Source organism: Saccopteryx leptura, chromosome 6 (assembly GCF_036850995.1).
Source record: "Saccopteryx leptura isolate mSacLep1 chromosome 6, mSacLep1_pri_phased_curated, whole genome shotgun sequence".
NCBI lineage: Eukaryota > Metazoa > Chordata > Mammalia > Chiroptera > Emballonuridae > Saccopteryx > Saccopteryx leptura.
In genome coordinates, this window is record NC_089508.1 from 43,665,982 (window position 1) to 43,690,055 (window position 24,074).

The window sequence follows — 24,074 nt, forward strand, 5'->3', positions numbered from 1 at the left end:
GCATTAAGTTAACTGTAATACATATTCAGGTAAATAAGAAGGCAGATATGAAGAGACTTCATATTTTTATTCCCTGGTTATCATATATTTGATTTTTTTAAATACAATATATTTGATTTTTTTTTTTAAATACACTAGGAACATAAGACATAAATGGGTAAAGTACATATGTAGGCAACTCCCCCAAAAAGTTCACATAAGCTTCAAACACTTAAAAAAAAATTAACCTTATGGTAACTTTATTAAATGAGTAAAGGTTTGTCACTGTGTTTAATAAGATTACCAGTATAAAAAGGATTTGGTTAAAGGTGCAAAGCCACACACACAGTAGAGGCAGGATTTATGGACGAGGATGACAAAGTCAGAAAGGCCTTCAAATCAGAGCAATCCTGGACAAGTTTCTCAACAGCCATGCATGAGTGAAGGTACTACCTCCCTGTATCAGTACATGAGGAGGCCAAACATGAGCAACATTCTATAGAGGACCTGGCTGAATGTAAGCACTCAGTACAGCATACTCAGATATCATCTCTGTGCACCTCCAAAGAGAGAAAGAACCAGGCCACTAAGAAGCAAGAGCCTAGTCAGAACTTTCTTAATTTTGCAAGAAAAGAGATAGAGATCGCTCAGATCCCAATGCTCCCTCTTTAATGATGATTTTAAACTGTAGGTTTCTGACCAGAGACCTGCACTTCAATTCAAAAGGAAGAGAGCCCTGATGATGAGGCAGAGGCTGACATGGGAGCAATGGGCAAACAGGACAAGCAAACAGGACAGTGATCAGAGACCCCATACCTACTGCAAACATCACAAGAATATAGTAAATCTGTTCTGCTCTACTGGTAAGAGGATCAATACACCACTGGAGGCGCTGGTCTATAAGCAATACAGTCCCACTTGTCCTCATACATTTGCTGCCAGCACAGGTGAGCCAGAGACAGCCAAGAAAGACCCTGGGATGCAATAACAGCCTGGAGGAGGAGCACCCAGTTATTCCTCCCCAAGGATGATTCATGGATGGTTTGCACACAGACTCCTCAGAGTCTGGGAAGGAAGACCATGGCACTGCAGATCCTCTTTGTTGATGGACAATGCATACGGGACACCATTACTTGGGTTTTCAGGGAATGCAAGGCTCCAGAGGACAGTTGGCTAAGAGCATAAAGGTTCTTTGACCCTTGATTGCTCTGCTGGGTGGGGTTCAACCCCAAAACACTCATAGATTCCAGTATAAGTTTCCAAAACACATTACTGAGTGATAAAAGGATGGCTTTATCTCACCATCACCATCTCAGGAGAGGGTGAGGGCCAGCATGAGCCACTGTCTCATGGCAGAGGAAGGGAGACAAAGGTAGGGAGAAATAAACGTCAGAGAAAACACAGATCCTTTTGGAGATTTCAAATAAGATTTGTCCTATGAATTATTTAACTCATCTCAGAAAGCTGAAACTTTGCCTGCTTCATATGGAAAAACTGATGCAAGCAAGCTTTTCATCCTGTCATTTCACCACCCAACTGCACTGTTAAAACATTTTTCTGGCCCATTCACTACCCTGAACCCACAAGATGCTGGTATAGCTGACCTCCCATACTCAAATCTATTAGTTGTATTATTTCATGTCAGGTGGCCTTTAAAGGCCTGAAAATCTATGTCATGGTTTATCTGTCCTGGGTTAAAGCTGCTTATGTTTGAGTTTACCAGAAGCACAGTTCTTAGTTAAGGGAGGCCATTCTTCAACTGCCATGCTCTCAATGAATTTTATGAGATAATATTGATTATAGAGATTAACAAATGCAAAGAGACTCGCAGATGACACACATGATAAAGTTATTCCACAAATACTTTAATTAGCTAAGATTTTCAGACCCTTTAGTACTTAATATTTGGAATCATCAAAAAGACCAAAATTGTGCTTATTAAAATAATCAATAATCTAAAAGAAACAGAAAACAACTCAACAAAAACTTAGTGAATTATTTGTATCAGTCTGTCTGCTCTGACAGCTGAACAACATGCAGTTGAAGTGCTCTGGTATCTAGGTTGTCTAATGCTGTGTAATAAACCATCAAAACACAGTGGCTTAAAACAACTGGCACTCACAATTCTTTTCATTTGTCAGAGCTTGGTAGAAATGTTTCATCTCTGCTGCATGTGGAATGGACTGTGCAGCTGGTGGGCCCAAGGATGCAAGATGTCTTCACTCACAAGCCTGCTGCATCAGCTAGACTGGCAGGTGGCTGGCCCAGTCTCTTCTGCCTTTGTAATTTCTCACCCACCAGAGTCACTCTCTCCAGCAGGATAGTCAGAGATTTTTTATGGCAACTGCCTTCTAGCAGGGTGTTCTGAAAAGGGAACCCTCCTGCACCACTGGCGGGAATGCAAACTTGTGCAGCCACTGTGGAAAACAGAATGGCCTTTCCTCAAAAAATAAAAATGGAACTGTCTTTTGACCCAGCTATCCCACTTTTAGGAATATATCCTAAGAATCCCAAAACACTAGTTCAAAAGAAGGTATGTATCCCCATGTTTATCTGCAGCATTGTTTACAATAGCCAAAATCTGGAAACAGCCCAAGTGTCTGACAGCAGGTAAGTGGATAAAAAAGCTGTGGTACATATACACAATGGAATACTACACAGCCATGGAAAAAAAGGAAATCTTACCTTTTGCAAAGGCATGGATGGACCTGGAGATTATTATGCTAAATGAAATAAGCCAGGTAGAGAAAGACAAATATCATATGTTCTCACTTATATAGTGTAATCTAATGAACACGGTGAATTGAGGAATGGAACAGAGGCAGAGGTGGGGTCACAGGGAGCAGAGGGACAGCTGTCTGAGGGAAGCAAGATGAGGGAACTGGATCAGAGAAGGTGAAGGGATTGGCCAAATTATACATATATAACACACAGATACAGGTAACAAGACAGCAAGTCCCAGAGGGAAAGAGCGGAGCGAAGTTGGGGGAGGGGGGACAAAGGGGGTGTAATGAGGGGCATGTATTTGGGGGTTGAGGGTGTTATATTGAGTGGAACACTTGAATCCATGTTAACAGAATTAAAATTTTTAATTTAAAAAATACAACAAAATAAAATAAAAGTGTGACCTGAATTTATATGTTGAAGTCCTAACCCCCTCAGTACACCTCTGAATGTGACTATATTTGGAGCTAGGGCTTTTAAAGAGGTAATTAAAGTTAAATTAAGTCCTCTGGGTGAGCCCTAATCTAATATGACTAGTGCCCTAATAAGAAAAAAAAAAAAAGAGCTACCAGGGATGAACACATATAGAGAAAAAACCATGTGAGAACACAAGAGACAGCCACCTGCAATCCAAGCAGAGAGGCCTCAGGAGAAAACAAACCTGTTGATACCTTGATCTTGGACTTTCAGCCTCCAAAACTGGAAGAATATTAATTTCTGTTCTTTCAGTCACCTGGTCTGTGGTATTCTGTTATGGCAGTTGTAGCAAACTACGTAATACAGAGGACAAAAACAGTGGCTACAACACCCCTTAAGCAACATCCAAATGTCACAAAGTTTCACTTCCTTTATATAGATGGGTCAAAGCAAATCACAAAACTAACCCATATTCAAGAGGAGGGGATTCACCTCCTTTTGGGAGGTCTAGCACACATATACAAGAAGCTAATGCTAGCCACATTTGAAGACAACAGGGAATAACATGGGATACAGTCTAAACCCCGAGTTCTCTTATCTGATCTCCAACTGGGTACAAGACTAACTGAGAAAGTTGGGTAATGTCAACCTCAGTAACGTGGCCATTAGGTACAATCCTTTCATTAAAAGAATTTAAAGCCCTGACAGGGTGGCTCAGTTGATAAAGCATCCTCCTGGCCAGCCAAGATCACTGGTTCGATTCCCAGTCAGGGCACATATGAGAAGCAACCAGTGAATGTGTAAATAAGTGGAATAACTAAGTAGAATGAGTTGATACTTCTCTCCCTCCCCCCCCTTTCTCTTTCTCTCTTTCTCTCTCCCTCTCTCTCTCTCCCCCATCCCTGCTTCCTCCTCCCTCCTCTCTCTCTCTCAAATCAATGGGGAAAAAAGGATTTAAAATGGTTTCAAGGGTCAAACAACTGAAACTTAAGTGAAAATAGTTCAAGTATGTGAAAAACTACTATGTTGAGAAGCATAAACTACTGACAAACAGATCAAGGAAAAACAGTGATTCTGTTCTGCATTATATCCAAGAGCATGAAATAGCAAAAGCACCCAAACTATAAGGTAATCTCTGCTTAATTTTCTGGGATCTGCTGTGAAGCATACTCCTTTGTGTCTATAATCCTTGTACAGAAAGAACCTTTCCTCAAGGTAATCAATCAATCAATAAATCAATCAAGTGCTCCAGAAAACCCTAATTGCTCACCCATCACAAGTTCCATGTTCTTTAACTGCGCAGCAGGAAGCACAAGAAGGCTAGGTATGGAGAGGAAAGGAGGAGGGGCTTCTGAGGCTCCTCGGAGGCGCTTGAAAACAGGAAACAACTGTTCTATACCAAAAGCCTTAGAAGCCAAACACACAACTGCCTGCTTTGGTTGGATTCTGTTAAACTAGCATTAATTAGAATGGAAGTACAAAGCTTGAATTAATTCTTATCCTGAAAACAGATTCTGTACCAGCAGAAAAGCAGGGAACAGAGTTAAGTGTTTGAGAGTGAGAAGCATTGTGTGAATGACTAGAAATAAAACCTCAATAGAGAATGACTTGCAATAGTCTTAAAACCTGCTACTGCAAATACCCCTGATGCGTATTTATTAGGTCTGTCATCCAAGAGGCTTATATTCCATAGTATTTCTAGCCATCATTAACAGGCACTAATGACCACAGCCTTTCAACGCCACCATGGTGCACTGCAATGCAGCTCAGAGCAGCTGGTGGAATCAGAACAGATGGCCTGCTTCCTTTAAGGCAGAACTTTCTGCAGGTGACAAAATGACTGTTAGGTGACTGACAAAAAGAAAAACAAAGGTTGAAACTGGAGTATCTGATGTCAGTAAAGTAGATGGTTAGTATTGCAGGGAACCTTTAACTTGGGCCCTTAAGGTTGGGAGGATTGTTTAGAAAGCTGCAGCTGTGCTAAAGAACCCTCGTTCCTCTCAAACTGAAACATTCACTGAGCCCCAGAGACACCTCGGTGCCCAGCACGGTGCTGGGGTACGCCACAAAAATCCATTCCCTCAAGACACTCAGTGAGTACCTACCTGAAAAGGTATGCCCCACATTTTAAGGGGGAGGGGCAGTCAAGGCCCCTGCTGTCAAAGGGCAAACTTCACAGGAAAGCCTGGATAGTTTCAGCGGACTCCAGGGGAATGCAATTCCTACTCTGGGCACGTGGCGAGCAGCACAGCAGACTGAACCCTGTTTGTGTCTAGAGATGTTAAATACATGTCCTTATATTTGTTCATACTTCTATTTTCCTTTTGCTAAATTGAGTATATATTCTGCTTCCTTAACTAATGGAAAACTCAGAATCCTTTAGCTGCAGGAGCTGAACCCACACAGGGTGGTTTCAACAGAAAAAAATGAAAAATTGAAAAAGGTGGGCACTGTCAGAGGACACAGGACTATTTTTTCTGAAAAGCTTTTCTTATTCTGTCTACAAGGCCCCCCACAACCTTATTCCTAGCACTTTACCCCACTAGGCCCTACATCTGCCCACCCAATCACCTTCTTCCCCCTTAACCTGCTGTATTTCCTCATAGCACTTTCTGATATTAAATGTTTCATCTACCAGTTTGCTGGCTCAATTGCCACGCTCCATGCAGGCAGGGTCATAGTCAGTTTCATTTGCTGATGTATGAGGCCCAGTGCCTAGGGCAGTACTGAATGAACGAATGGCCAATCACACAGAACTCTGAGTAGGGGATGCAACAAAGTCTCATGAGGGACCAGAACCAGAAACTAGAACCGGGACAACTACCTGCGGGCTCACACGCCATTCCCTCTTTGCCTATGTTGGGGTCCGAGCCTCAGCTTCTCCCCCTACTTCCTGCTGCATCCCTCTTTGCTTTCCTGACTCCAGGTTCAGAGCTGAAAACCAGCTACAATCTCCATTCCCTCAGAATAAAATCCAAAATCCCTCCAATAACTCATAAGGCCTTTATGATCTGCCCCCTCCATTCTCATCTCTCTCATTATTTCATTCAATCATTTTTTCTGTGGTCCTCTGAGGAGTGTTCAGAGCACTCACCTCTGGGTCATAGTAAAAGGTAGAGCACTCGATACTTCTCAACTCCACAGGCCATTCTCTTCTCATCCTGGCACAGGGTTAGATGACCCTGTTAATGTGTCCCCCATCACAGGTTACACTCTAAATTGCTTTCTATCTCCCTACATGAACTATGGGCTCCACAGAAAAGGACCAGCTCTGCCTTGCTCTGATTACAACATGTAGATGCTCAAATATTTGCGGAAGAAATAAACTGTATATCAATAATCACTGTTCACTAAGGGCATGTAACAATAATAAGATAGCATTTCATAATGGTAGGGAATGTGTCTGCCTTGTCTAGCCATATTTTCCATGTGTGAATGAGTAGACGCCCAATAAATAGTTATTAAATGAATAAATTCCTGGCTTGCTGTTGGGAAAACAGCTGTCTTAGGCTTGCTTGCTTGCACTTTGCATGATTAGTGCATGAGCATGTGGCAGAGCCACATGTATATAGCCTATATAAAGCAATGGGTGCTTGCTCTCAGGGCAGACTGTGGATTGCTTGACCACCACTGTGGGGGGCCCTTCTGCTGTTCATTCACCTGCTGGCTTGAACTATGGGCTCCACAGAAAAGGACCAGCTCCGCCTTGCTCACTTTAGGGAGGCCACTGCTGATCCCCACACAGTAGATGCAAAACCACTGCCTCAATGTGACAATATTAATCTCCCTCAAATATAGCAACTAGTATGTTTTGGGTTTTGTTTTTTTATGTTTTCTGTGTACGTGCTTTACTTTGTGCACAAAACATGTTTGGTAAAGTTGTTGGGACCTGAATCAACCTGGTTTTCTTTTTGTTTACATAAAACATCCCAAAATATTGATCACATGATGAAATATAACCAAAAATGAAAAGTCCTAATGAATGTTTCACTCTTGGTGTGTTAAAGAGAGAAACAAATAAATGTGAGCAAGCCAGACAAGAAACCATACAGACAGCCACATATCCCAAACAAGGCTAAAGTTAGTAAAGGAATATATAGCAACCCAAAGCCAGTAACATCATGACCCTTAATAGCCTACAGAATTAGACACTCCATCCACACCAACAGATCTGAGCTCTTCAGATCACCCCACACGCCAAGTGACACTGAGTGACAGTAAAGATTGTTTTATTAAAAAGAAAGAAAGAAAGAAAGAAAGAAAGAAAGAAAGAAAGAAAGAAAGAAAGAAAGAAAGAAAGAAAGAAAGAAAGAAAGAAAAATTCAAAGACCTTTTGGTCAATAAAGGATACTAGTGTTTGATGTCTTTTGGCCAAAATTAAAGAAGAGATGAGAAAAGGGAAAGTATTAGAGTATATTTTAAGGTTTCTTATAACTACCAAGGGGAGGGGGAGTCAAGGCAAAGTGCCAAGGTTAAAATAAAAACGGCATCTAGAAATCATGGGCTGCTTGTTTAAAAAAGTACAGACCATAAACTCTTCAGCAAGTCCTCTTCATCTTACAGGATAGCATGCTGCCCGAGCCAAAGGAAAAAAGCACTCCTGACCTTTATGAAACCTAGGTCAGTTTCCACTAAAATGTTTCATTGTCAGTCATGTTTATAAGCCTTCATTTGTAGAGGTTTTTAACCCTTTTTTGTCCCAAGAATCCCACTGGCAGTCTGGTAAAGCCGGCTGAACCCTTCTAAGAAAAATGTTTTAAGTGCTTAAAGTAAAATGCAAAGGATTATGAGTGAAGTCAATCATACTTAGTTATCGTGATAGTTTTAAATTGTTATACAATAGTACATGTAGTCTGTATTAATGCAATAAATAACAAATCTAGCAGCAAGTCTGTTTGTTGTCTATTCTCATAAGAGTGAAATGCTAAATTTCAGTCTGAGTTAGAGTGAAAACAGATGCAATTTTCCCCATTCAAATTCAAGGACTCCCTGGATTGCATTTGTGGTCCCTAGGTTAAAAACACCCTTGGTTGAAAGAACCAATACAAAATACATTTGTGAAACATCAAATGAAAAGTAAAGCCTTGCAAAATAGACTATCCATTCAACCATGAGGTTAGGGAAACTAAGAGTGCTTAAGTTTTCCCAAAAACGATTATAGGTCATCAGTTAGTAAGAGAACTGCGTGCTTCAAATTAAATCCAGAAAGGGATTCTGCTCCCTTCATGCAATTGACAAAAAAAAGAAAAACAAACTAAAGCTTTGAGGAACTGACAGCATTGAAGTGGGGAACCAGTATGTAGTGATCCAGCTCACCAGCTATGAACTTGAAATAAAAAAACTTCCTTTCTGGGGCCTCAGTTTCACCATCACTAAAAAGGACTGAACATGTGCCATGACTTCTTAGGCTCCTTCCAGTTCCATAATTCTATCATATTATCTCTTCCTCATGTTAGCTATTTCAACCTACTTGCCTTAATTTTAAAACATCATTGCCTTTCTTAAACTTGGAACAAATTTAGATGCTCTCATGTACAACATAACACCAATGAGCCAAATATATGTACACTCCTACAACTTAAAAAAAAAAAAAGCCTATTTTGCACATATCTACTTCATAAAAAGCAATGACAGTACTAGTCTTTTCTGCTATTTAAACAAAGTTCCCATTCAAATTTTAGCACTATCAGCTCAAGAATGTACAAAATCAACACAAGCTATATTACCTAGAATATGTTAATTATACATTTTCCACTTTTCAGGGTACAGGCCAGGAAGGCCCTGATGACTACCTAATCCAATCATGTTTCATTAATGCTAAAAAGAAACCCCAGAGACAGTAAAGGGACTAAGGCTAAAACATAAAGCCAGCCTATAAGAAAGCAGAAATAAAATCCAGGTCTCCTAACTGCACTTTCATGTTCTTCCCCCTACAGTAAATTGCCTCTCAAATCCTGATATACTTCTCCAACTTTAACAGTGTAGCCAGCCAGATTTAAAATAAATGGCAAAAAAGACCTAACATACCAATCATTTTCTCCACCTTCAATTACACCATGGGCTCAACAAAAAGTTGCAGCTATGATACATTCACTGGTTGGAATCATGAAAAAAATTAAAATCCTCCTCCTGCCAACCAAGTGAAGAACCTACTAAAGGCCTAACTATCTAAAATTCCCTTAATATTATACAACACATAAAAAGATGCAGAAGTATATGAACTTATACAGTTCCTACAGTCACACAGATTTCAAAAAGAGAAAGTACTGTACTTTATAAGCACAAGCTCTATTAATTTCAGCATTTTTAGATCTCTAAATTAATTTTATCAGTAAGAAATTCTACTAGAAATTCTCTATTTACCAATATTTATGTCCTGGATGATAAAGCATGCCAAGTTTATATTAATTTCTATTTGTTATTGTTTTAAGAGGTAGGGCACTGTCTCAAGTTCTAAGGGTAGGCTATGACTTATGGGTCTTTATACAGTCTACCTACCTTCTCACTATTACCCCAGCATTCTTCAATGTATTCAATATTGCTAACGAGTTAAAAACCTACTCTCAAAAAAAGACCAAAATTCTCCTCAAGTATTCTAAAACCAAACTAGCATCTTCTTAACAGTCTGGCTTCAACTCACATTTCACTTCCTCAGAGAGAGACCTGCCCTGACCTCCTAGCTCAAGAATTCAATACTTGCCCAGAGCAGACATTCCCTAAGTTAACCCACTTCTGTTGAGCACTTGGCAACACCTGAAATTGTCATTTATTATTCATTTGTTTACATGTTTCTTTCTATTTATGCCTGCCACACCACACTATAATGAAAGCTCCTTGTTCACTGCTGATCCTACAGATGCTGGCACATAGTAGGTGCACGAATAACTGCTGAGTGTCTGGAAAGTGCCAACTATGTCATACTCAGGGTCTCCAGGGAAAGCATTAGCAAAGGACAGGGCACATGCAATTGGCCATGCATTTACATAGCCTACTTTAGAGTAAGCCTATGACACCAGGACAATTCAAGGTATAAATCCTTTTCAGGGCTTTGAAATGCCCTGCACTTTCAGCTATGATCATAAAATCTCTCTGAGCCCTCTCACTGCTTTTCTGAAACATCTCTACAACGACTTCCTCAAAAGGAAACAATGAAATAAAGCTCTGGCATACGTTAATCTTTCTTGTCAGGTTCACCATGTTAAACATTGTTTCGAGTGAACCACACAAAACCAAAGCCCACAAAATTAGGTTGTGCTGAGGTTACATAAGACAAGCTAACCTCTGGCTTTTTTCCTGTCGTTTCCCTCCCTCTTTCCAGTGAACCCTAACATCTGTCTTTTAAGTACAATTAGACGCAGGTGATTAAGACGCTTATTTGCACACAACTTCCAAAAGAGGCATTGAGATTTCCAATAACATTGCACTTACTACTTACTGTAGCAACAAAGTGAAGAGGACTAGACAACTTTGAGCTGTAGTGTGTCTGGAAGCTTCTCTGAAAAATTCTTCACTCTAAAATTACTTTTGAATCGGCACTTACTTCAAGGTGTTCAGTCTTGATAACTGAACAAGTGTTTTGATATCAAAACACTTTTTTTCCCTAGTCCTGAGTTGTTCCATACCCAGAACCTCTCACATGGGTGCTAAGCCTACTTATCGGCACCCATGATGTTCTGAATACAGGTCTTTCAACAGAGAAGGACAAACGCGCGGGTTCCCGGGAGTGACACATCCAAAGGAAGAAAATAATCCATTCTCCTCCCACACTAAACCCCGAGTTGCTCCTCGTCCCGAGTTTCCTGCGCTTTCCCCTCCCCATTCTGCTCCCTTTCCACTGCCCACTTTATCCTGCTTTAATCCGGGGGAGCTTCCCTCCCGGTTTATTAAGGGTAAACAATAAAAATGTCACCAGGAAACTCAGGAAGTAGATGAAGTCTCTAATTGCTGCCGTTTAACGATCGTAGATAATTACTATCTTCAAAATGTGGTTTTCACCAGCGGAGAGGGAGCCGAGGCGGGCGAGGCTGGCGAGCTCCCCGCCGCTGGAGGACGTCTGTGAGGCCGCGGCCCGGGGTGGAGCGTCAGAGGGATGCGGCCCCGAGCCGCCGCGTCCCTGCCCCCTCCGGACGCTCCCGGCGCGGAGAGCCCAGGGCCCGCCCGCCCCTCGGTCCGGGTCACAGACAGTTCACTGCCCGCGGGCTGCGGCTGCCAGCCGCGGTCACCATAACAATATGCAAAGGGTTGCCCGCGGACGCCCACCGCGCCGCTCCCCAGCCCCCCGAGGCGGCCTGGCCGCTGGGGCCCCGCTCGGAGTTCCGGGGCCCCGGGCCCACCTCGACCCTCGCGGGCCTCTCAGCACCCCAAATCGGGTGGGAGGGGGTCTTCTGTGACACAGCGAAGCGTCTGCGACAGCGTCGCCTCAGCCCCGGCCCCACCGACCCTCCGGGGCCCGGCGCGCTAGAAGTCGAGCCCCTGCCCCACCGTACTGCCAAGGTCTCGGTCCCCGCGTACTGCGCCCCGCGGGGCGCGGGGGTGCCCAGTCCCCGCCGCCGCCTCCCGGGGGCCGACCCCGCTCCTCCACTTCCTCCGCCGCGACCTCGGAGGGGACAGCGCATCCCAGCTCCCGCCTCAGCGGCCGTCGTCCCAGGCTCACGAGGCGCTCCCGCCGTCTCCAGCGCCTTGTGGTCCCCAGAGAGCGCCCGAGCCACCCCGCTGGCCCCACTCCGGGATGCGGGATGCGGGATGCGGGATATGGGATGCGGGATGCGGGATGCGGGAGCGCGGCGGCCAACCGGCCCCGCGCGCTCACTGCCCGCCCGCAAGCCGCCCGAGGTCGGGGATGCCCGCACTCACCCCAACACCACCAGCTCCCCGTATTTCACCGGCTCCTTATTGGGGGCGCAGTGCTCCTCCTGGCCGGGGCACAACATGGAGCCCCGCTCGGCCGCGGCCGCCGCCGCCGCCTCCGCCGTTACCCCCGCCGAGTCCGCGCCGCCGTTACAATCCCATCCCGAGAAGGGGGTGAGCGCGCCGGGGAAGGGCACGGCGGCGAAGGGGGCGCGGGGCGGCCAGTCCCGAGGCTGCTCCGTCGTGGCTAAGCGGCTGCCCCAACGGGCTCCTCAGAGCTCCGCGAGCAGCGGCCGCCCCGAGCCGGACTACGCAACAAATGGGACCAGGCAGCAGGGGGACCTGCCCGCGCCGAGCGCCGTCACCGCCGCTGCCGGAGCCCCGCGGGAGGGAGGAAGAGAACTGCGAAGGAGGGAGGGGCGGGGAGCGGCGGGGGAGGGGCGGGGGCAGGGCGTGGAGCCGCCCAGCGGCGCGCGGGCAGGTGGGAGCCGCCCCGCCCCCCGCCGCTAGCCGGCAGCCCGGGGCGGCGCGGCGCTCCCTCCTCCGGCGCGTGGGGCCTCCCGCGCCCACTCCCCGCCTTCCCCCGGCGGGCCCCGCGGTGGATCGGCCCCCATGTTATGTAAACATAGAGTAAAAGGGAAAGGAAGTTCTTAAAGGAGCAGCTCTATTTTCTTTTTCCCTTCGCTTCCTTTCCTAAACTTACAGCGCGGGGTCCTCAGCCCTCGCCGCGGAGCGCCCGGAAGCGCAGCGGTGTAGGTGCCTAGGTAACCTATTTCTTCGGGTGTAGATGTATATGAAGAACTTCCTCTCCAAGTATAAGGACATTTGTTTTCCCGGTGTTAAACTGTGTCGCGGCATACATCTGGAGGTGTCGCATACACCTGCGTGCTTCCTCTTCCAAAACTAAGTCCTTCAAAGCTTGAAGATCTAGAAATTGGGAGGGCTTTGCCATTCGGTGCTGGATTTGAGGGAGTTTTGAAGACACTTGGAGCACCCCACCACTGTACGGATATAGCTACCCGGGCCGTCATCAGCAGTTTTCCACAAGGTTTTAAAAAATGAAGAAAAAAAAATTGTAATTCATGCTCTACCAGGGGTCTCCAAACTTTTTACACAGGCGGCCAGTTCACTGTCCCTCAGACAATTGGAGGGCTGCCAAATACAGTGGTCCTCTCACTGACCACCAATGAAAGAGGTGCCCCTTCCAGAAGTGCAGTGGGGGCTGGATAAATGGCCTCAGGGGGCCGCATTGCGGCCCGCGGGCCGTATTTTGGGGACGCCTGCAAGTCTAGTCTATCCACTTTCCTCATACTTTTTCTCAATTCCTTAAGGAATTTAAGAGGAAATTACCTTGGTGATCTTTTTAGTGAATATATATGTTCTTTTATTACCATAATTGAGTCAATGCACTACGTTAGCTTCTTATACTTTTCTAAATAGTTACTACTATGGCTTTAAAATATTTTAGAATATAATAGGCTTACTGACTGCTGTTTTATCATGTAGGATTTTATTGTTGCCATTTATTAAGCATTCACAACATGCTAGAAACTCTACATATTACTGCCAGTCACTGCCTCTTAAGACTATTAAATATTTAAAGAAATAAATACTGCAAAAGCTACCCTATGTATAAACAGTGACTGTTTGGCTATGACCCTAAGAAGGGGCTGGGGAAAAAAATAGTTGCATCTGTAAACTTCCATCCTACATTCAACACTCTGTGTAACATTCTCTGACTGATTATTAATGTAGTGACTGACATGATGCTTCAGGTAATTTTACTTCACTTAGAAACTACTTTTTAAAATTGAGGTTTTAGAAAAATAAATCATTTTAAAGTGACTAAAGCTACACCAATGATAAGCCCCCATAAAAATATGTTAAGCAATTAGCTTAATTCAGCTAGGGACATCCTTCAACTGATCACACCTATTCTGAACATTTTACCTATTCTCTGTGTTCCTTATACGTATTCTGTTATAGTTTTAATCAACAATATCAACAATCCTTCATTAAAGGGTTGAATTCTTTCCCATGATCAGTGTCTTCGTGTGAATTTTCTTTCTGGATTTCTACTTGATTAATGCTGTTTTCATCTATCTACTCTATGCTCCTGCTGACCATATAGAAGTGTGGCTAGCAAAGATCTGCCATAATCATATCACAGTTATGCAGCCCTGGTATTATAGTACCTGGTTCTGTCATTCTAACTTCCGTAGGCTTGTTCTGTTTCTGCCACTGCTCTCTAGGCTACAATTACTTCCTCCCTCCTTCTCGCTTGGCATGCTGTGCTTTTGTGCATTGCATTACACCGTTCTGGCTCCATTTCCTCCTCACAGTGCTCTGCATCTGTTCTTAGGAGGATGGAAACAAATATTTATTAACCTCCTACTAAGTTCCAAACACTAGGCTGTGAGTTTCCTGTAAGATGTCCCAGTCTTTTAAGGCCTTTTATCTGTCCACGGCTTCCCTGACTTCCAGAGGGGCATCTCTCTTTCTACTTTTCCAGCATGTCTTTGAGAATGTTTATAGTGCTTAATCAGGACTATCTTCATCAGAGTTACTCCAGGAAGCGTTGCATTGAATGAGTTTTGTTTCAGTGGAGGCTTTTTATCCTAGGCAACTCAGAGCTGGCACACCAGTTTTGTAAATCACTCTGAGACTTGAAAACCTTAGGAATATGTGCAGGGGCCAGGAATGGAAAAGCAAATGGGCAAATAGGCTGAATGAGGACTGTGGCAAATTGGTGAGTCTATGCCACCTAAAAGGGGCATCTGTCATTCATCTCCAGCTGATTGTCATTTGACAATATCAGCTCACCTTTGCTAAATTTAAGTTTTTTAAAAGCCTCCACTCCTGATTTTTATACCAATTCTCTCAATTTTTAACTGTTGTCATTCAAGCTTTTGGTTTGGGTTTTTGGGGGTTTTTTTTTGTTGTTGTTGTTTTTGTTGTTGCTGTTTTTAACACAGCTTGTCCCACGAAAATCATGTCTATTTTCTAGATTGAGCCCAAGATCCCCAAATTTGCTTTCTCTGATTTCAAGGAAACATATATAATATAAGTGAAGGTAAAAGAACACATCTCATGTGAAATTACAACAGTAGGGCAGAGAGAGGAGCAGAGTTGTGGGACATAAATTTGATTTTCTCAAAGAGTCAGTGTTGGTGTCCATATGGAAGCCAGCTTGTACCTTTCTCTGCCCATCCCATATTAGAGTTTTCTGCTCACAACTTAAGCCAATTAGAATATTACCCCATCATCTCCAGCTAATATTAGGAATCTGATTGTAGCATGAATTTATCTCTTCTTGAATGTAATTGTTTTAGTTAGTAGCTCCAGGCTGGTGAGACAATCTGGCTGTGCCATCTGCCAACCCACTGAAAGCCAGAGTTGGTTTGGCCGACGTGGCTGCCAGGGCAGACCCTCTCCCTCCCTGCTTGCCATTCCATTTCTGTCTCCCCAAACCACTCTCCTGAAGAGGATGACCCACCCATGGTACCCCAGAGGGAGTTGATGCTGTTTCTTGGATAACAAGAGGCCATATGTTTACTACACAAATAAATAGTGTAAGGCTTTCTCTTGATTTTTCTCCCGTTATGGTTATGTCTACCTCTTTCAAGTTACAATTAAAAGATTTTGTGGAAAAGTTTATGTTTATCTTAACCATTCCTTAAATAAAATCAATCAAATACTTCCCAGCATTTCTAGAATGAAGAGCCTAATTTTTGGTCATTCTGCATTCTACCTTACATATTTATGTTTGCAAAGACTAAAGAGTAGTCTTTGGGGGAGAGGAGGTGAACACACAATACGATGTATAGAGATGTGTTGTAGAATTGGGCACCTGAAACCTGTAAAATTATGTAAATCAGTGTCACTCCAATAAAAATATCAATAAAATGAGAGAAAGAAAGAAAAGAAAAAGGAAGGAAGGAAAGAGTTATATATATTATAGAGAGAACCTTTATTAAAAAGTAAGACTAAAGAGTCTTTGCAATATATATTTGAATAAACTGGTCATCTTTTTCATGAAACCTAGATTACATTTTATTTTTAAATTATACCTATTCTTCTTGATTGGGAGAGTAATATGAGCTCTTTGTCAGAAGTTTGGAAAAAGGGAAAGTGATTTTTTAAAAATCTTATTTTAAATATCCATAGTCTCTCTACCCTGAAGCAACCCCATAACATTTTTGTGTATCTTTTTCATCTTTTAAATTTTTTGACATAGCAGTGGTAATACTGTCTATAATCACCCTTTACAGGGTGCCTTTTTTTCACTTATTATTTTATTGTGAGCAGTTTTTTCTCTTGTCAGTAAAACTTCATAAACATTTTTGTTGTTTCATCATATGTATCAACATCTATTAACCATTGCTTTCTTATGGAATGTTTGGAAGATTTCTAACTTTTGGTCTTATAAATAATAAACATATTTACATTTGTTATTACTGCAGGGGAACAGATTCCTACAAGAAGTGTTACTACATCAAAGGATATAAACATTTGTAAGACCCTTTGATGCACATTTCCAAAGCATTTTTAAAAATGTTTGCACCTGCCAATATATACTGTAGTTAGCAGAAAATGGAAGAACCTGCCTTAGGGAACTCTCACCAGCATTTTTAAATCTTTACTAATTTGACAGGTGGTAGTTTTTTTTATTTGCATTTCTTTATTTGCTATTGTGAGGCTCCCTCACTTTATTTTATTGTAGTAAAAAACACAACAAGAGACCAATCCTCAACAAAATTTTCAGAGTACAGAACAGTATTGTTAACTCCAAGCATAACATTGTACAGATCTCTAGAAATTTTTCATTCTGCAGACTGAAACTATACCCATTGAACACCAACTCCCCATTTCTCCCTTTTCCCAGCCACTAACAACCACCACTGTACATTCTACTTCCATGAGTTTGACTACTTTAGATACCACACATAATCAGAATCATGCAGTATTTGCCCTTCTTTCTTCTTTAGCAAATTGTCCTCAAGGTTCTTCCATACTGTTGCATGTGACAGAATTTTGTTGTTTTTATGGTTGAATATTTCATTGCATATATATGCCACATATTTTATCCAAACCTATTTTGTTGATTTTTTTCTAATCTTTTTCTATTTTCCATTTTATTTATTTCTGCTCTAATCTTTATTTCCTTTCTTCTGTTTTCTTTTTCTAGTTCCTTTAGGGGTAGTCTTAGGTTATTTATTTGAGATTCAACTCTTCTTTTTTTAATGGAGGCAATTATCACTACAAAGTTCCCTCTTAGTTCTTCTTTTGCTGCATCCCATTAAGTTTTGGGTCATTGTATTTTCATTGGTCTCAAGATATTTTTAAATTTTCTTTTTTATTCCTTCTTTGACCCATTGATTGTGCAAGTGTGTGGGTTTAATTTCAGCATACAGCATTTTTTAAGTTTCTAATTTTCCTTGCTATTGATTTCTAGTTTCAATTCAGTTATGATCAGAAAACGTACATGGTATGATTTCAATCTTCTTACATTTGTTAAGACTTGTTTTGTGACCAAACATGTGATCTGACCTGAAGAATGTTACCTGTATGCTTGAGAAGGGTGTGTGTTCTGCTGCCATTGGGTGAATGCATTTACTTTTCTTAACAGTCACATGGTTGGTCATAAAGCTTGTGGTCAATAAAATCTTGCATTTTTCTCAGATGGGCTGCTTTTAAGTTGGGTATATTTCACTAGGACCTGTACTATTGAATAATTGAATGTAAGTGAAATATTAAATATTTATTCTTGTTACAGTTTCAATGTGTAAAGTTTAAACAATTCAATGAGTTATTTTTTCTCATTATTTTAAAGAGGCTTTAATTATTTCAATAGGTATTAATACAGATGGTAAGCATTCAAATAATACAAAAGAGTGAAAATTTTCATAATCCAAGTTTCATCCTGCAGTTCTCCCTAGTGGAAACCACTGTTATCAATTTCTTGTGTATCTTTCCAGTGCTATTATTTGTGTATGTGTTTGTTTGTGTAAATAACCTTTAAGAAAAAGGACAGCACACTGTATAAACTCCTCTATACTGAGCTTTATTCACTTAACTAGGAAACCAGGAAAAGTCCCTTTAAGAAGGCCCTTGAGCAGATGACTGAATGACGACAGAACCACCTGGGCAACATTTGAGGGATGTGACAATATTCCATCCAGCAGGTATAACAAGTGCAGATGCTTTAAGGTAACAAAGAGCTTGTCATATATTAGAAACGAAAAGAACTCCATGTTACCGGAGCTTACTGAATGAGCAGGAAAGGGATATATGATAAAGTTGAAGAAGTAGGTAGGATCCAGGTCATACAGGGCATTAGGGTAATGATGTGAACATTTGATTTTCTTCCCTTTGATATTGGAAATTGTTGGAGAGTTGAGTATGGTTCTTGAAACAATGAAAAAATAAAACCATCTAGCAATTTTACCTACATATCTGTCATGAGATCATAAAATACTTTATTGAAATCCAGACACATATTTTAAAAACTACATAATAAATCATTGTTAAATAAAATAATTTATTTTTACACTCTTAGCCCAAGGCCAGAGTTATTGCAAACAGTACAGGGAACTTATAGCAATGAGATAGTCCTGGAAGAGGGCCTCTCTACTCTCACTCACCACTGAGACAGGGCCACAAGGAAAGAGGTTAAACAGGCAGGAGAAAGGTATCCTAAAAGAGGAGAGAAGAGGCTAAGCTAGGTTAGGAAACAGTGAGACCTCAGTTCCATATCACAATCTATTTATGCTTGCCTCCGTTAATCTCATCTGTGAAACAGGAATAATAATTTTCTGTCTCCCACAAGGTTTTTGAGAAAATTAAATAAGGCATGTGATGATAATTTGTGTACTACAAAGTATTAAGACACATATAGTATTGTCATTTTTGAATAAAACTACAGGATTAATATTGTGGGAGGGAGGATGTGCAAATATTAATAACTAATTAATAAATATGTGTTGAAAGCTTTCTGTAATTGTTTTGTGCAACCCTGTGATAATACATCAATTTGATAAATATTTATTTAGGATCTATTATGTTAAGGCACAATGATAGATACAGCAAGTGGCACAACTGCAGGTAAGACGGCAGGAGACCAGGAGTCCCAGAGGCTCCCATTGGGGAGGTAGAATCATCCCAGAGTGAGGGACAGTGAGAGAGGGTGTGGGACTCTGCCTGCAGAGTCTGCACAATCTGTGGCTTTCCTGTCAGTTGTGAAACATTCCACTTGTAGCAACTAGGACCTTGGAATCTAAATAAGAAGTGAACCCAAATGAAAGTGCTTTTTAAACTGTCAGGTGCTATACAACAGCATGATTCTATGAGAGAAGTACTAAAAGATGAGCTGATATCAGGGAGCTTGATCTCAAATTTTGATCTAATGTGTCATCCATCCCCAACTTGCTTATGAAGGTCCACTTAACTGAAATGATACTGAATGCACTTGTTTTATTCTTACCTTTTTATAAGCTTTTACATTCAGCCATTGCAGCTGCACAGGTGAAGTGGTCGGGCGTGTTTAGCTGCAAAATCAACACATGCCGCAGAATGACCTAATCTCCATTACCACGTGCCAGTTCACACAAGAAATTCAAGGGCACACTGACACACACAGCTCAGCACAGATGGAACTGACCTCCCCAGTCAACAATTAAAGTAGGAACTAACATCACAAAGGTAGAAGTTATAACTACTCCCCTAAGCGAAATAATAAGACAAAATGACATTTTTTATTCCTTTGGAAATCCATTAAACCAAGGTTGCAGTTTCATCACAGTAATGGGGAAATTAAACAGGTTAAGGCCCACAATAATCAAAACTGTTATTTCACAAAGTGTTCACTTGCCTGGCAACCTTTTTCTGTTTGATGACTGGTCAACTACATTAGGAGTCTTTCTCTTCTTGTGCTCAGTCCTTATGGCTGTGATTGGCTAAATTCAATATCCCAGAAAAAAAACTTGCAATTGACCAAAAAAAAGCCACAAATATGCCAAGGAAGTAAAGCATCTTAAGTGAACAAACCAAATTTCTTTCTTCTATGAAATTATGAGACCCTAGCTGGTGGCTCAGTGGTAGAGAGTCTGCTTGCCATGTGGAAATCCTGGGTTTGATTCCTGGTCAGGGTACATAGGAGAAGCAACCATCTGCTTCTCCACCCCTCCACCTCCCCCTTCTCTCTCCCCTCCTGCAACCATGACTCAATTGGTTTGAGCCACACTGGCCCTGGACACTGAGGATGGCTCCATGGAGCCTCTACCTCAGGTGCTAAAAATAGCTCAGTTGCGAGCATGGCCCTAGATGGGCAGAGCATCAGCCCCAGACAGGGGTTGTCGGGTAGATAGATCCCGGTCGGGTGCATGCAGAAGTCTGTCTCTCTATCTCCCCTCCTCTCATTTGGAAAAGAAGAAAAAGAAAAAAAAAAACATGAACATTTTATTCAATGTTAAGCATTTTATTAACTATGTCTTCTTCTCTGTCCAGACCAGCAGATGCTAAAAGCTTGTAAAAAAAACCAACTTTATAAAAGTCAAATCTCTTGCCCTCTTCCTCCTCCTCTAGGCATTTTAAATTCATAACCTCTCTAGCATTTATCATAGACTTATCATATGTTAGTTACAATATGTTATATTCAATAGAAAAGTTTCTTGCATTCCACAATTTTTATGTAATAAAATTATGCATATTCACTTGAAATGTCTAGCCTGACCTGTGGTGGCACAGTGGATAAAGCATCAACCTGAAAATGCTGAGGTCGCCGGTTCGAAACACTGGGCTTGCCTGGTCAAGGCACATATGGGAGTTGATGCTTCCAACTCCTCCCCCCCTTCTCTCTCTCTGTCTCTCCTCTCTCTTTCTCTCTGTCTCTCCCTCTCCTCTCTAAAATGAATGAATAAATAAATAAAACAACCTGGAATTAAAAAAAAATGTTGAAATGTCTGTAACTCTAAGTATATTTTTTCATGCATAGAGATTTTATTCAGCAATTTTGAGGATAGTGATAAAATGATCTATTACTATATAAGAAAACATCCCAAAACTTAGTGGCTTAAAACAAAAATACACCCTTGGTCGCATCAGCTTGGGTTAAGGGGCAGGGGTCATGAAGTCCAAGCACAGCTACTATAGAGCAAGTACAGAAGAGATGGGATGTGGGCTGTGAAACACCTCCAAAATTTCTACTACAACTATATTTCCAGTGGAAAGAAAGCAGGAAAATTTGAGTGTAAACAAAATGTTAACATGTAGAAGGAGTTATATTTAGTATTATGTGTGGGATAAAAATGAGTAAGAAGAGCACAGCCAAAGAAGACACATTAACTGAAGAAAGCGAGGAACACTAAGTAGATTCAAGGAGATAAGGAAGTTCACCCCAGGTGAGATCACTGAAAGGTTTGAAATAAAGGATAAATAATTTACACTTGAAACAGAGAAGTCTCATTGAAGATTTTGAGACAGGAGATGATGAGGTCAAAATGGCAGGAGAGAAATGGATATTTAACCACTTAGAATAAATGAATAGACAGCAAGTATTTACTCTGTGCCAGACCCTGTGCTGAGCCCCAGACTGCTTTAATGGTGTGGTTCTGGAGCATCTGAAGGGCACACACTGCCTGGAGCGTGGCCAAGGGATTCTACTCCTGCATGTTGCTGCAGAGAGAATGACAGCACAGTCAGAACAGCGCAGGGACCAAAAATGGAAAAAAAGGGCAAATTAGAGATCACCTTTAGGGCAAAATTTTACTTTTTATTCTTTAGTTTTCTCCATTTATAATTAAGAGTAAAATATAGGTAACATTTTATTTCCTTCACAGATGCATGAAAAATGCAAAGTTTCTTTTTATTTTAGAATGTTAAAAGAGAACCGGTGTCAAACAGGAACTTTGTGGTTGATCATCGTATGACCTCCAATAGGTTTCCATTTCTCGATGCCTTATACATGAAGTGTAGTAGATAACAATAATTAATTACACTGACTGGAAGTTTATTATGTGCCAGGAACTGTTGTACAGGCTTTACACAAATGAACACATTTAATCCTCACAGTAACCAAATGAGGTAGATACTGTGATCATCATCCCCATTATATAGATGAAAAAAATTGAGAGATAGAGAACTTAATGCTTTGACAAATGTTCTACAGGTCATAAGCAGTGGAATTGGGCGTTAGACCCAGAATATCTGGCTCCAAAATCCATGCAATATGCTATAGTGCCTCCTAATTGCTTTTTAAATTTTTAATTTATACCTATTGGCAATATTGGCTGACTGTGCTTTTATATATCTATCATTGTCAGCATTTCTAGCATGTAGGGCCATTTAACTAACTGGATGTACCTTCATCTCCCAAAGAAGAGCCAAGACACCTATCCTCAATACACCATGTGGGGGAATCAACCTGTCCTGGGCGACCCTTCAGTGGCAGCTTAAAGCTCCTGAGGCCATTTAAAGGATCCAACACTCTCCCTGAGATGCATGACAGCTATTTCACTCTTAGTAGATGCCAGACTTATCTCCGCTTACTGCTCTGCTGCCTTGGTACCACACACACACTCTCTCTCTCTCTCTCTCTCTCTCTCTCTCTCTCTCCCCTCAGGGTGAGCCAGCCGATTCAGTCTCCTCATTGTTACAGCGAGACTGGCATGTCGACTTTCCCCCACATCACTTCTGCCCCAGCTACCCAGAGGACTACTATACACAGGGTGACTAAAAGCTTGCTTCAACTTCAGTGACCTTCTGACTCCTCTCACTTAGGACGGGAGTTTATGGCTTTGCCAAGGAACCGCCCTGCTTGTTCAGGAACTGGAAAGGCATCTCAACCCTGCACTGGAGTGGCCCAGTCACCTTTGAGCAACACGTGTTTTGCCATCTCTTTTTTGGTGGCTGTGTCTGCTGTGCTGAGTCCTCAGCCAAATCCTAAATTTGCTTACATCAGCATGGGTAAGGAATAGGTCTAAGCCAGGGGTCTCAAACTCAACTCAGCATGTGGGCCGCAGAGCAAGATCACAGCGGTTCGGCGGGCTGCACTAGGTCTACAAAAGGCAACTGTTACGCAACACTTTTCTCACTGCAGTTGAAAACAAAAAAAAAATCAGTACAACAAGCACAATCATACATGCAGTTTACTCAGTGTCACAAAACGACCAGAAACTGTAGTTCGCATCACAACTGCTGTTAACTAAGCTAATATCTAGCTAGGATGCTAGAGAAATGAAAACTACAAGTAGGCCCCTAGGCTTACTTAATTTTATCCAAAATATTTTGAACTTCGTGGATTAGTCTGCGGGCCGCACAAAATTGTTTGGCGGGCCGCATACGGCTCGCGGGCCGCGAGTTTGAAACCCCTGGTCTAAGCTCATCGCTCTGGGAAAACTGGCCAACATGCAAACACTTTGCATTGCTGCAATCCCCACATTTTTTTTCAAATTTCAGTTTTCAAAGTATCAATGTCAGTATTATGAATATCAAGGTATCAAGTTTCATCATTTAATATAAGTTGGCAGCCCTTGGTTTTTTTTATATGAATCCTGGATAAGATGGTGTTGAAAGTTAGGCCTTTTGAGTTATATAAGAAAGAGAGAGCCACTCGTGATACTTTAAGAAAAGAGAAGTTTTGCTGTAAGTCTGCACATGGATTTAAAATGGAACTGGGGCAGCTCTAGGGACCAGTGGGCTGTCAATCCCTCAAAAGACGCCTGATTTCTATGTGTTGCTGCTTTTCTCTTTCTATCTAGGTGGGTTTTCTCTGCCATTATTTTCTTTCCTCTTTGTCTTTTGCAGAGCACATTGGAAATCAAATCCCTCTGAGCAGAAGCGGATTAAGGTCAGTTGAGGCCCTGGGTGCAGAGGAAAATATTGGGCCCCTTACATTAGAAAAAAAATGTAAAGTTGGGGTTTTGCAGGGCCCTTCGTAGTGGGGGCCTAGGATGCGCACCCGGTGCGCCCACCATTAAATTCGTCTCTGCCCCTGAGTCATAATGGGTCAGCTTATGTTCCCAATAATATATCCTGAGTTCCTGCTCTTGGCATTTCTTACTTCACACTTCTGAGAGAGGAAATGCACATCTTTTGAACATCAGGGGTTA

At 41.9% G+C, this 24,074-nt stretch overlaps 1 protein-coding gene across 1 annotated transcript in view; it reads right to left on the minus strand.

Annotated features, from left to right (window-relative positions):
• The window catches only part of PELI2 (pellino E3 ubiquitin protein ligase family member 2), a 190,479-nt gene extending 178,132 nt beyond the window's left edge, over positions 1–12,347 (minus strand). The window contains exon 1 of the mRNA XM_066341646.1: positions 11,974–12,347. Coding sequence (XP_066197743.1) covers positions 11,974–12,050 — 77 coding nt within the window. The 5' untranslated portion in view covers positions 12,051–12,347. The remainder of the gene's footprint in view (positions 1–11,973) is intronic.
• Between the last annotated feature and the right edge of the window lie 11,727 nt (positions 12,348–24,074).